The 13,674-nt window shown below is 39.9% G+C and overlaps 1 protein-coding gene across 1 annotated transcript in view; it reads left to right on the top strand.

The window, feature by feature from the left end:
- The window catches only part of LOC128655275 (protein FAM228B-like), a 138,691-nt gene extending 130,923 nt beyond the window's left edge, over positions 1–7,768 (top strand). The window contains exon 9 of the mRNA XM_053708934.1: positions 7,475–7,768. Within this exon, the coding sequence (XP_053564909.1) occupies positions 7,475–7,646 (172 nt within the window). The 3' untranslated portion in view covers positions 7,647–7,768. The remainder of the gene's footprint in view (positions 1–7,474) is intronic.
- The last annotated feature ends 5,906 nt before the right edge of the window (positions 7,769–13,674 follow it).

Genomic DNA, 13,674 nt, shown 5'->3' with positions numbered 1-13,674 from the left:
CTTATGTCTAAAGAACTTCCTGCATAACGTCTACCCACGTTTGCAACTTTGAAGGTGTTTTTCCAGCTGTTACCACAGTGGATTTTTAGTTACAGCTGAGGTGGATATCACGGTTGGACTACACCAGTGGATTGTGGACTCTTGCAGTACTACCAGTTTGGAATTTGATTCCATGAAATGCCTAATTTGTTTTTAATCTTGTAAGTAGCCATTTGTATAGCGCACTTACTGTTGAATAAATTGTGCTTCACTTGAGTCAGGCTGCGCCTGTCCCATTCTTTCTTGTTTCCGTTTGAGCCTCTGCATTCCGTTGACATTAAATTGTTATCTTGGAAGGTTCTCTTTTTAATGGCTATTGCCTCTGCATGGAGAGTTTCTGAGATATGTGAAATACAAAAGGAACAAGAGCGCACAGACCAATCTAAGATTAAAAGTCTTTACTAAAAGATAAAAGCGCATAAACAATAATAAACGTACAGGATAAAAACAATTAGATGCAGTGTGTGATTATATCACCGTAATGAGACTCCCCCACAGTTAAGGTGTATGCAGAGCTGGCGGAAACACTGGGATCTTTAGTCAGTCAGTCCGCAGTTCCTCAAGCCAAATGCATGAAATCCATTCGTGTTGCAGCTGGTCAGCTGTTCTGAAAGTCTTAGCGGGGGTGAGTACAGATGCCTCAACACGTTTCCTCTGGTCTCCACCAGACTTTTTCAAGAGGTTAGTCAAACTAACCTCTTGAAAAAGTCTGGTGGAGACCAGAGGAAACGCGACTGACTAAAGATCCCAGTGTTTCCGGCAGCTCTGCATACACCTTAACTGTGGGGGAGTCTCATTACGGTGATATAATCACACACTGCATCTAATTGTTTTTATCCTGTACGTTTATTATTGTTTATGCGCTTTTATCTTTTAGTAAAGACTTTTACTCTTAGATTGGGCTGTGCGCTCTTGTTCCTTTTGTATTTCACAGTTTTCCTACATAAAGGTGTCACCGGAGACCCTTTTTCACACGGAGCAGCACTTCTATCAATACACCGCAGCAGCGAAGGCTCTTCAGTCTATCCCGCTGAGATCGCGGGTACAGCGTCAAACGGGCACATCAGCTTGGTTTCTATCATCTTTTGAATTACCGCTCCTACTTGGGACCTTTTCAAACATACTAAGGTCAGGTACTATCACACATTGGGAACGTTTTGTTTTTGTGCTTTGTTACACAGTGCACGGATCTCTGTGGACTCCATATCTTAGCTGAACATTGAAACGAATCGAATTACCACGCTCAGAGTTATACTAATACTAACAATGTTTGCTTTTTTGCTTACTGCATATTCCATTGCACTTTTTATATGTGTGTATATATATATATATACTCATTTAACTATTCTGGCATATTTTTCAGAATTTACATATTTAAGTAAGTGTGCCAGTCACTTAGGAAGCGCTTATGTTTTTTAAACTTCTTTTCTAGAGTTTCTGAGATCTTCTTTGCGATGGGAGTTCCCTTATCTTATTTTTCATGCAGATAAGGCAGTTTTACGTACTAAATTAGGTTTTCTTCCTAAGGTTGTGTCAGATCGCAACATCAATCAAGAGATTTTGGTTCCTTCCTTGTGTCCTAATCCTTCTTCATTGAAGGAACGTTTACTTCACCATTTGGATGTGGTTTGTGCCTTGAAGTTCTTTCTTCAGGCTACTAAGGAGTTTAGACAATCTTCCTCTTTGTTGTCTATTCAGGGAAGAGTAAGGGGCAGAAGGCTACTTCGACTTCCCTATCTTTTTGGTTAAGGAGTGTCATCCGCTTAGCTTACAAGACAGCGGGATATCATCAATTCTGAGAGGATAACGACTCATTCCACTAGAGCAGTGGCTTCCTCTTGGGCCTTTAAAAATGAGGCCTCTATGGATCAGATTTGTAAGGCGGCTACCTGGTCCTCCTTACATACTTTGTCAAAATTTTACAAGTTTGATGTTTTTGCTTCGGCTGAAGCAGCTTTCGGGAGAAAGGTTTTGCAGGCTGTGGTGCTCTAAGAATAGGTTTCGCCTCTTCTTCTTTGTTCCCTCCCGTTATTCATTGTGTCCTCTGGAGCTTGGGTATAGTTTTCCCAACAGTAAGGAATGAAGCCGTGGACTCTCCCTATCTTAGGAAGTAAAACATAATTTATGCTTATCAGATAAATTCCTTTCCTTCCGGATAGGGAGAGTCCACGGCCCCCGCCCGTTTTTTCTTGTCCCTATTATTTATCTTATTCTTCTGGTACCATTTATACCCTGATATTTCTCCTACTTTTCCTTGTTCCCTTGGCAGAATGACTGGGGTAATGAGGAAGTGGGAGGGATATTTAAGCCTTTGGCTGGGGTGTCTTTGCCTCCTCCTGGTGGCCAGGTGTTGTTTTTCCCAACAGTAAGGAATGAAGCCTATCAGGAAGGAAAGGAATTTATCTGGTGAGCATAAATTATGTTTTCATACTTAGGGACCGATTTATCATGGCCCGAATGGGGCCATATACCCCTGTTTCCACGCAACCCTTTAGGCTCACCAGAAACGGGAGTTAAGAAGCAGCGGTCTTAAGACCGATGCTCCTTAACTCGTACGCCTGCTCTGAGGCAGCGGACATCAATCCACCCGATCTCATATGATCTGTTTGATTGACACCCCCTGCTACAGAACTGCTTGTACAATTATAATCGTCGACGGCACATGCTGTCGGCATTTATCGATGTCTGGCGGACGTGATCACTACAGTGGATCATGTCCACCAGACACTTGATAAATCGACCCCTAAGATTCTAACTCTTCAGATCCGTCTTCTGAAGGCGAAGTAGTTTCAGATGATCAGGAGTCAATTGCTGATCAGGATACAGAATCTTCCTCTTTCATGTTAAAGCTTGAACATCTTTGCACTCTACTAAAGGAGGTTTATGTACTTTAATGGTACATGTCCCTAAGCCTTCTGAGGAAAAATCTATCAAGCAATTGGATTTGATTTTCAAACCTTCTGTTAAGGCTCCAGTGGTTTTCCTGAGATAATTACCAAAGGGTGGTCTAAACCTGGCCTTCCTTTTAATCCATTTTCGGCGTTTAAGAGGATTTTTCCTTTACTGGTTTCTAGTATACAGCTTTAGGAAACTATACTTAAGGTGGATGGTACAATTTCCATTTTTTTAAAACACATTAGAGGATAGTACATCTTTTAAAGACCCTATGGATATAAAATTAGTCTTTTCAGAGAAGAGCATTTCTATAAGCTGGTTACATGTTTAAACCAGCTATCAGTATTGCTTGTGTTGCTGCGGTTTCTGCTCTTTGGTGTGACAATTTTTCTGACCATTTCTATAAATTAAGATTTTCAAAACCATTTGAAACTTCTTAGGTCATCAAATGCTTTTATCTGTGATGCTATTGTTGACATAATTAGAATTAATGCCAAAAATATGGCCTTATTGGTTTTGACCAAAAGAGCTTTGTGGCTCAAGTCATTGTTAGCATGGTTTCAAAATCTAGACTTTTATCTTTTCCTTTTCAAGGAAAGATTTTGTTTGGACCTGGTCTAAACACCATAATCTATACTATGACTGGAGGAGAAGGAGCTTTCCCCTCAAGACAATAGTCCAATGGAAAGAACAGAACTACTAGTAGTTTTTGTTCCTTTTGTCAATCTTGGAATCAAAGGTCCTCCTCTTCTTCAAAAAGACAAGATACTTCCAGAACTTCCTGGAAGTCCAACCCCAATTGGAACAAGGTCGCACAGTCAAAAAAGCATACTTCCTCTACCAAGTCAGCATGAAGCTGCGGCCTCCAATCCAGATACTTTTCTGGTTTCTGAAGGCCTGGTCTCTGTCCAAGATTCTTGGGTTCTACACATAGTTTATCAGGGATACAGAATAGGCTAAAAATCAAGATCTCCCAGTGGAAGGTTTCTTCTGTCCCATGTTCCAAAGGACCCTGTGAAAGCACACACCATTTTTCAATTTGTTCAGGATCCAGAACTCACGGGATTGATAGTTCCAGTTCCTAAGTTAGATCAAGGTCAGAGTTTTTATTTCCAACCTTTTTATTGTTTATAGATTTCAGGAATTCTTACCTTCAGATTCCTATCCACAAGGACCATCATCAGTTTCTAAGATTTGCATACCGTTTGCTGCTCTTCCATTGGTCTAGCTACTACTCCCAGAATTTGTACAAAGGTTCTGGGAAGTCTCCTGTCTGTAATAAGATCTCAGGGTATTTCTACATACCTGGACGATATATTGGAACAGGCTTCACCTTTACCTTTAGCAGTATCTCATACCAACAGTCTTTTTTTGTTTCTTTGAAATCATGGTTAGAGAATCAATGTTTCAAAGATTTCTCTTTCTCCTTAAACCAGAGTCTCTTTTCTAGGAGTCATAGACTCAATAACAACAAGACTTTCTTTGACAGATCAAAGGAGATCAAAATTACAGACAACATGTGTGAAACTTCAGTCAATCTCCAATCCTATGGTAGCTCTATGCATGGAAGTGTTATATCTTATGATTCCAGCATCAGGTGCCATTCCATTTCCTTAGTTTCACATGAGACCTCTTAAACTCTGCATGTTACTATAGTGGTGCAAGAACTACACTCTTTTCTCAAAGAATACTTTTGGATTCCACAGCAAAGCGATCTCTATCCTGGTGGATAGAGCACCAGTCCATTTCTTGGGGGTCATCTTTTGTCTGTCCAACTTGGAAAATAATGACAGATGCAAGTGTCACAGGTTGGGGTGCAGTATGGGAGTCCAGAAGAGCACATGGTGTTTGGTCTCCTCAGGAGGCGAGGTTATTAAATAAATATTTTGGAACTCTCTGCTATTTTTAGGGCTCTTCAGAAAGGAGAGACTTATCTGTGTTTCCAATACCACAATGTCACAGCATTGACTTCTTATAATCTGGCCCTTAATTCACAAGGCTTACTTGGAAGTTGGAAAGTCTCCCACAAAACACATTACAGCCCATTCAACTAGATCAGGTTCCACTTCCTGGGCTTTCAAAAATGAGGCTTCTATTGAACAAATTTAAAAGCAGCAACATGGTCTTCCTAACATACCATTACTAAATTCTAATAAGGTATACCAAAGCGCCAACTATACGAAGGCTGGGTCTGGACCTAATGCAATATTGTCAAACGATTACAATAAACAATTTATTGAGTACACAAATAAGTTAAAAACATGGATCCATGTATAAACAATCAAATTTATACAACAATAATAGCTAAATGAATAGTTAAAACAAATAGTTATGTAACGGATATAGCATTTAAAATTGTGCAAACATTGCTCTTAAAAATATTCATAAAAAATTCCAAATTTAGTATAAGGCTCACAACAGAAATTCAACTTTGTGTTTACCATATACACATACACAAATGTGTACAGCAATAATAGCTAAATGAATAGTTAAAACAAATAGTTAAATAGCAGATATGGCATTTAAAATTGTGCAAACAATGCTCTTAAAAAATATTCCTAAAAAATTCCAAATTAAGTATAAGGCTCACAACAAAAAATCAACTTTGTGTTTACCACATACACATAATAGGTGAAATATATTAGTCAGTTATATAATATTATCTAACCAATAATGTTCTCGATTCTATGCAATACTAAATATTGCCAATAGTGACTAATGTGTAAGGCTCTGAGTAAGACCTTTAACTGTGTGTTTAACACATGCACATTGTCAAGTAAAAAATATTGTGACAGCAATAAGCCAATGTAAAGAATGTGTATCAAAAAAGTTGTGTGCAAAAATTAGTGTACAAAAGATATTAATGGTCAAAAAATAGGTTGATCTTCAAAAAACGTGAATTAAGAACAAAGATTGTGAAAAATGAAAAACCAAAAATTTACAAAAACATTGTGGTGTGTTCCAATAGTAACTTATATAAATGTAAATAATAGTCCAAAAAATAGTCCAACAGTGAAAACTTAATAGAAAAAATAATCCAACAATAAATTATAATAAGTAGTGTGTCTCTTTAAGAAAAAACAATAATCCTTAAAGTGTTGTGAATCCTAACAGCAATAGTTATGGTGATTTTCCAAGTGTTTTATACTGAATAACAGTGTCAGACTTGCTAGCCGTTTTCCAACCCAAAATTCTATCTTCTTGGCAAATATTTTGTTATAATCCCTGGATGATCCTTCTGTAAAAGAAAGATATGATGGTGTAGATTGTTTTTAGATCAATAGAAAATGAAATTGTGCTTACCAGTCAACGCGTTTCGATCACAAAGAGACCTTTATCAAGACTCGAGTCTTGATAAAGGTCTCTTTGTGACCGAAACGCGTCGACTGGAAAGCACAATTTCATTTTCTATTGATCTAAAAACAATTCAACTTTGTGGTAAACACAAAGTTGAATTTTTGTTGTGAGCCTTATACTTAATTTGGAATTTTTTAGGAATATTTTTTAGTAGCAATGTTTGCACAATTTTAAATGCCATATCTGCTATTTAACTATTTGTTTTAACTATTCATTTAGCTATTATTGCTGTACAAATTTGTGTATGTGTATATGGTAAACACAAAGTTGAATTTCTGTTGTGAGCCTTATACTAAATTTGGAATTTTTTATGAATATTTTTAAGAGCAATGTTTGCACAATTTTAAATGCTATATCCGTTACATAACTATTTGTTTTAACTATTCATTTAGCTATTATTGTTGTATAAATTTGATTGTTTATACATGGATCCATGTTTTTAACTTATTTGTGTACTCAATAAATTGTTTATTGTAATCGTTTGACAATATTGCATTAGGTCCAGACCCAGCCTACGTATAGTTGGCGCTTTTGTATACCTTATTAGTTTCATCTTTCCATTTTGACAACTAGGTGTCAAATTATCAAAGCCAGAGGTCTTATTTAGTAGGCGCTTGGTGTACTCCACTATCACCATTACTAAATTCTACCACTTTGATGATTTTGCTTCTTCTGAAGTGGCTTTTTAGGTCCTCCAGGCAGCAGTGTCTGGAAATTAGATGCCTGCCTTTTAAAAAAAAAAAATGTTCCCATCTAAATTACTTGTGGACTCCACAGCCTGGGTATTAGTTCCCATGAGTAATGGTTTGTGGACTCTCACCACCTTTATGGGAAAAAATGTTAGGCTTATCTGATAAATGAATTTCTGTCATGGTGGTGATTGTTCACGAGACCTGCCCATTTTCTATTTTATGTAATTACATTTTTCTGCCAAAAGTTAAAGTTTCCACCTCATTTTCCCTCCTTTTTTCCTTTCCTACCATTCTACTTCTCTTTGCTTGACTATTCGTCACACTGGCATACCAGAGAAGTTAGAGAGGTTAAGTGCTCTTGTGTTTTGTGAATTGCTGCCTCCTCCTGGTGGCCAGGTGTTGAATCCCAGGAGTAATGGCTTGTGGACTGTCACCACCATGAAAGAAATTAATTTATCAGGTAAGCATACATTTTGTTTTTTATTTTGTAGGCAAAAAATGAAAGGAAAATCAAACCAGGAATCCTTTAACTTCCGTGCTTGGGGAGAGGACACAGATACATGGAACCTCAATAACCTGAAACTTCGAAAGAGAACTCATTCACCCACTGTATTTTCAAAGGAACCAGATAGCAGCCAGACAGTTCAGATCATAACAATATAGCCTGTATTACAGTAGCTATAGCAGCTAAAGAAAAGTTCTTAAAAAAGGATTTATTTTCCTTTAGCAGATACTTCAGTCATGTGTGATTGTGATCTTAAAGTGGAATAAATTATTTTAAGTAATTCTTGCTTTTTGAATGTTTTCTGTGTTGATTATACATCATTATTGTCATCCATTTATAAAGCAATCTACTGAGAATAGACTGAGATTTATGAATGCTCTGCTAAACCCGACCGGAATTATAAATATTTCACATTCCTGGAAAGACAGAGTTGAGGAACTCTTAGACCTTGAAGAGTATGATCACCAAAAATACAACCCCAATTCCAAGAACAGAAAGTAAAATGCAAAAAAAAAAACCAAAGAGTCTTTGAAAATTCAATTCATCCTGTGCTATATTGAAAACACATTAACACATTATTTGATCTTTTACTTTGTGAATTTAATGTATTTTTGAAAATATACACTCATTTCAAATCTGATCACTGCAACACATTCCAAAAAATGTTGGGACAGGGGCAATTTAGGACTAATAGCGGTGACAAGTTGAAATAAAAAGATGATGAGGGGACGGAGGCGGTAGCAGTTAAGATGGTCGCATAAATCCTCAGCTCCATGTAGGCAGAAGCTATAAAGGGGTAAAAGAGTACTAAATAATGACTGCTTAAGGAAACACAGTATACCACCGCTAACCGGAATGTGCGCTGCATGCAACGGTATCAATCATTTTTGCTGAGGTGCAGCACAAGATCGGGAACGTTTCAGACGCCACGGAACTCTCAGGCAGAGGGATTTTGGCCGGGTCAGACTACAGGAAAGAGTGCAACTGGGCAACAGTACAGCCTGATTTTCTCCAGACACATAAGCAGAGAATAATTTGCCATAACTCGGATGCGCAAGTAAAAAGAACAGGTCACAATTCGCTAAGCCTAAATATGGAGGAACTATCTTTAATTATACATGCCCTACTCAGGGATCTTGAACACAAGCTTGACAAGAGTTTTATTGACCTAATAACCACTACTAGAGGTGGGACCCCTGAACAAGATCGTAGACAGCCAATGGGACCTATGTCGTCCACTGTAATTGCTTCAGTGCCAAACGACAAGAGATCTCTACTAGCTAGTTCGAGCTCACCTCAGACAGCATAGAGGAAGAAAGGAAGGCCATGAGGCCCACAACTTCATTGAGCTGTGGTGACTCTTAAGGTATTGGTCATCGACCTGACAGACACGGAAGTCTTATATGAAGCAGCCCAGCAATCCACACTAATCCAGTTGTCCCCCTCAGTATCAGGTCCCGGTTTTTCTGAAGAGCTTTATGTCTCACCTCTGCTCTGTCGCGGTAGATGTACGGCCGACTTCCTGCCGCAAGGGCTAGAGTTCCTGACTTCTTTAAAGTATGCAGAGGGCCAGGAGACGCATTTCTGTACACTCACCCATAACGTTCAAAACGCCCAAAGCCATGAATACAATACTCCCAATCTGCAGTGCAGTTTTATTGATCAGGTTCTCCTAGCTCAGGGATCGGAGGTACTCCAGATGGGCCCAATAGCTTGCCGAGCCAAAAAGGGCATAGAATGAAAGCATTATTAACCTATTAGATTACTGGATCACACTTTTCACCAGCTACTATGAAGGACTTTATCTAACTGATCTCAACAGATTATATGCTCCATCATTGTATTGTGAACCTTTTTCTATTTTTACTCTGACAGTATTAACTCAATAGCATGGCAATGTAGGGCGCTTTACAAGTTCAAGAAAGATTATTATACCAATGGAGACTTTTCATTCTCTGGCAGTTAGACATTATCCCCTATTGTATTACTGTCGAATCATACCTCATTTATTTATATCCCTCACATCTACACTTCCCCTCCTTCTCCAATCTTACTTCTTTTTGCAACTCCTTCTCTACTGCATGTTCTGCTTTATTATACTTTGTAGCAGGCTCATCTAGACTATATTATTTATTTTGCAGGTTGTTTGTTCTATGAGCTATACTTAACTATATACATATATATATATATAAAACTAGCCTCACCCCTCATACTTATTCCCTGGCAGATTTGTATCCCCTAGACTTACTCTAACCAAGATACCCCACCTACAGCTGATATCTTTATAGTGAGAGATTTACTAAAGCATAGGTATATCCTAGTGTCTCACTGTCATCCATTCAAGACCCTTACTTTCATTAAAGTCATCCCAATTCATAATACCACTTATCTGAGTACTGAAGTAATATATATACATTATTTCTCCAACATAGGTGTGTCCGGTCCACGGCGTCATCCTTACTTGTGGGATATTCTCTTCCCCAACAGGAAATGGCAAAGAGCCCAGCAAAGCTGGTCACATGATCCCTCCTAGGCTCCGCCTACCCCAGTCATTCTCTTTGCCGTTGTACAGGCAACATCTCCACGGAGATGGCTTAGAGTTTTTTAGTGTTTAACTGTAGTTTTTATTATTCAATCAAGAGTTTGTTATTTTGAAATAGTGCTGGTATGTACTATTTACTCAGAAACAGAAAAGAGATGAAGATTTCTGTTTGTATGAGGAAAATGATTTTAGCAACCGTAACTAAAATCCATGGCTGTTCCACACAGGACTGTTGAGAGCAATTAACTTCAGTTGGGGGAACAGTGTGCAGTCTCTTGCTGCTTGAGGTATGACACATTCTAACAAGACGATGTAATGCTGGAAGCTGTCATTTTCCCTATGGGATCCGGTAAGCCATGTTTATTACGATCATAAATAAGGGCTTCACAAGGGCTTATTAAGACTGTAGACTGTTTCTGGGCTAAATCGATTCATTATTAACACATATTTAGCCTTGAGGAATCATTTTATCTGGGTATTTTGATATAATAATATCGGCAGGCACTGTATTAGACACCTTATTCCTTAGGGGCTTTCCCAAAGCTTAAGCAGAGCCTCATTTTCGCGCCGGTGTGGCGCACTTGTTTTTGAGAGGCATGGCATGCAGTCGCATGTGAGAGGAGCTCTGATACTTAGAAAAGACTTTCTGAAGGCGTCATTTGGTATCGTATTCCCCTTTGGGCTTGGTTGGGTCTCAGCAAAGCAGATACCAGGGACTGTAAAGGGGTTAAAGCTTAAAACGGCTCCGGTTCCGTTATTTTAAGGGTTAAAGCTTCCAAATTTGGTGTGCAATACTTTTAAGGCTTTAAGACACTGTGGTGAAAATTTGGTGAATTTTGAACAATTCCTTCATGTTTTTTCGCAATTGCAGTAATAAAGTGTGTTCAGTTTAAAATTTAAAGTGACAGTAACGGTTTTATTTTAAAACGTTTTTGTACTTTGTTATCAAGTTTATGCCTGTTTAACATGTCTGAACTACCAGATAGACTGTGTTCTGAATGTGGGGAAGCCAGGATTCCTATTCATTTAAATAAATGTGATTTATGTGATAATGACAATGATGCCCAAGATGATTCCTCAAGTGAGGGGAGTAAGCATGGTACTGCATCATTCCCTCCTTCGTCTACACGAGTCTTGCCCACTCAGGAGGCCCCTAGTACATCTAGCGCGCCAATACTCCTTACTATGCAACAATTAACGGCTGTAATGGATAATTCTGTCAAAAACATTTTAGCCAAAATGAACCCTTGTCAGCGTAAGCGTGGCTGCTCTGTTTTAGATACTGAAGAGCATGACGACGCTGATATTAATATCTCTGAAGGGCCCCTAACCCAGTCTGATGGGGCCAGGGAGGTTTTGTCTGAGGGAGAAATTACTGATTCAGGGAACATTTCTCAACAGGCTGAACCTGATGTGATTGCATTTAAATTTAAGTTGGAACATCTCCGCATTCTGCTTAAGGAGGTATTATCCACTCTGGATGATTGTGAAAAGTTGGTCATCCCAGAGAAACTATGTAAAATGGACAAGTTCCTAGAGGTGCCGGGGCTCCCAGAAGCTTTTCCTATACCCAAGCGGGTGGCGGACATTGTTAATAAAGAATGGGATAGGCCCGGTATTCCTTTCGTCCCTCCCCCCATATTTAAAAAATTGTTTCCTATGGTCGACCCCAGAAAGGACTTATGGCAGACAGTCCCCAAGGTCGAGGGAGCGGTTTCCACTTTAAACAAACGCACCACTATACCCATAGAGGATAGTTGTGCTTTCAAAGATCCTATGGATAAAAAATTAGAAGGTTTGCTTAAAAAGATGTTTGTTCAGCAGGGTTACCTTCTACAACCAATTTCATGCATTGTCCCTGTCGCTACAGCCGCATGTTTCTGGTTCGATGAGCTGATAAAGACGCTCGATAGTGATTCTCCTCCTTATGAGGAGATTATGGACAGAATCAATGCTCTCAAATTGGCTAATTCTTTCACCCTAGACGCCACTTTGCAATTGGCTAGGTTAGCGGCTAAGAATTCTGGGTTTGCTATTGTGGCGCGCAGAGCGCTTTGGTTGAAATCTTGGTCGGCTGATGCGTCTTCCAAGAACAAGCTACTAAACATTCCTTTCAAGGGGAAAACGCTGTTTGGCCCTGACTTGAAAGAGATTATCTCTGATATCACTGGGGGTAAGGGCCACGCCCTTCCTCAGGATCGGCCTTTCAAGGCAAAAAATAGACCTAATTTTCGTCCCTTTCGTAAAAACGGACCAGCCCAAAGTGCTACGTCCTCTAAGCAAGAGGGTAATACTTCTCAAGCCAAGCCAGCTTGGAGACCAATGCAAGGCTGGAACAAGGGAAAGCAGGCCAAGAAACCTGCCACTGCTACCAAGACAGCATGAAATGTTGGCCCCCGATCCGGGACCGGATCTGGTGGGGGGCAGACTCTCTCTCTTCGCTCAGGCTTGGGCAAGAGATGTTCTGGATCCTTGGGCGCTAGAAATAGTCTCCCAAGGTTATCTTCTGGAATTCAAGGGACTTCCCCCAAGGGGGAGGTTCCACAGGTCTCAGTTGTCTTCAGACCACATAAAAAGACAGGCGTTCTTACATTGTGTAGAAGACCTGTTAAAAATGGGAGTGATTCATCCTGTTCCATTAAGAGAACAAGGGATGGGGTTCTACTCCAATCTGTTCATAGTTCCCAAAAAAGAGGGAACGTTCAGACCAATCTTAGATCTCAAGATCTTAAACAAGTTTCTCAAGGTTCCATCGTTCAAGATGGAAACCATTCGAACTATTCTTCCTTCCATCCAGGAAGGTCAATTCATGACCACGGTGGATTTAAAGGATGCGTATCTACATATTCCTATCCACAAGGAACATCATCGGTTCCTAAGGTTCGCATTCCTGGACAAACATTACCAGTTCGTGGCGCTTCCTTTCGGATTAGCCACTGCTCCAAGGATTTTCACAAAGGTACTAGGGTCCCTTCTAGCTGTGCTACGACCAAGGGGCATTGCGGTAGTACCTTACTTGGACGACATTCTGATTCAAGCGTCGTCCCTTCCTCAAGCAAAGGCTCACACGGACATCGTCCTGGCCTTTCTCAGATCTCACGGATGGAAAGTGAACGTGGAAAAGAGTTCTCTATCCCCGTCAACAAGGGTTCCCTTCTTGGGAACAATTATAGACTCCTTAGAAATGAGGACTTTTCTGACAGAGGTCAGAAAAACAAAACTTCTAGACTCTTGTCGGATACTTCATTCCGTTCCTCTTCCTTCCATAGCTCAGTGCATGGAAGTGATCGGGTTGATGGTAGCGGCAATGGACATAGTTCCTTTTGCGCGCATTCATCTAAGACCATTACAACTGTGCATGCTCAGTCAGTGGAATGGGGACTATACAGACTTGTCTCCGAAGATACAAGTAAATCAGAGGACCAGAGACTCACTCCGTTGGTGGCTGTCCCTGGACAACCTGTCACAAGGGATGACATTCCGCAGACCAGAGTGGGTCATTGTCACGACCGACGCCAGTCTGATGGGCTGGGGCGCGGTCTGGGGATCCCTGAAAGCTCAGGGTCTTTGGTCTCGGGAAGAATCTCTTCTACCGATAAATATTCTGGAACTGAGAGCGATATTCAATGCTCTCAAGGCTTGGC

The sequence above is a fragment of the Bombina bombina genome, chromosome 4 (assembly GCF_027579735.1).
Source record: "Bombina bombina isolate aBomBom1 chromosome 4, aBomBom1.pri, whole genome shotgun sequence".
Lineage (NCBI taxonomy): Eukaryota > Metazoa > Chordata > Amphibia > Anura > Bombinatoridae > Bombina > Bombina bombina.
The sequence above is the reverse complement of the archived record's forward strand: the minus strand, read 5'-3'. Positions and strand labels throughout refer to the sequence as shown.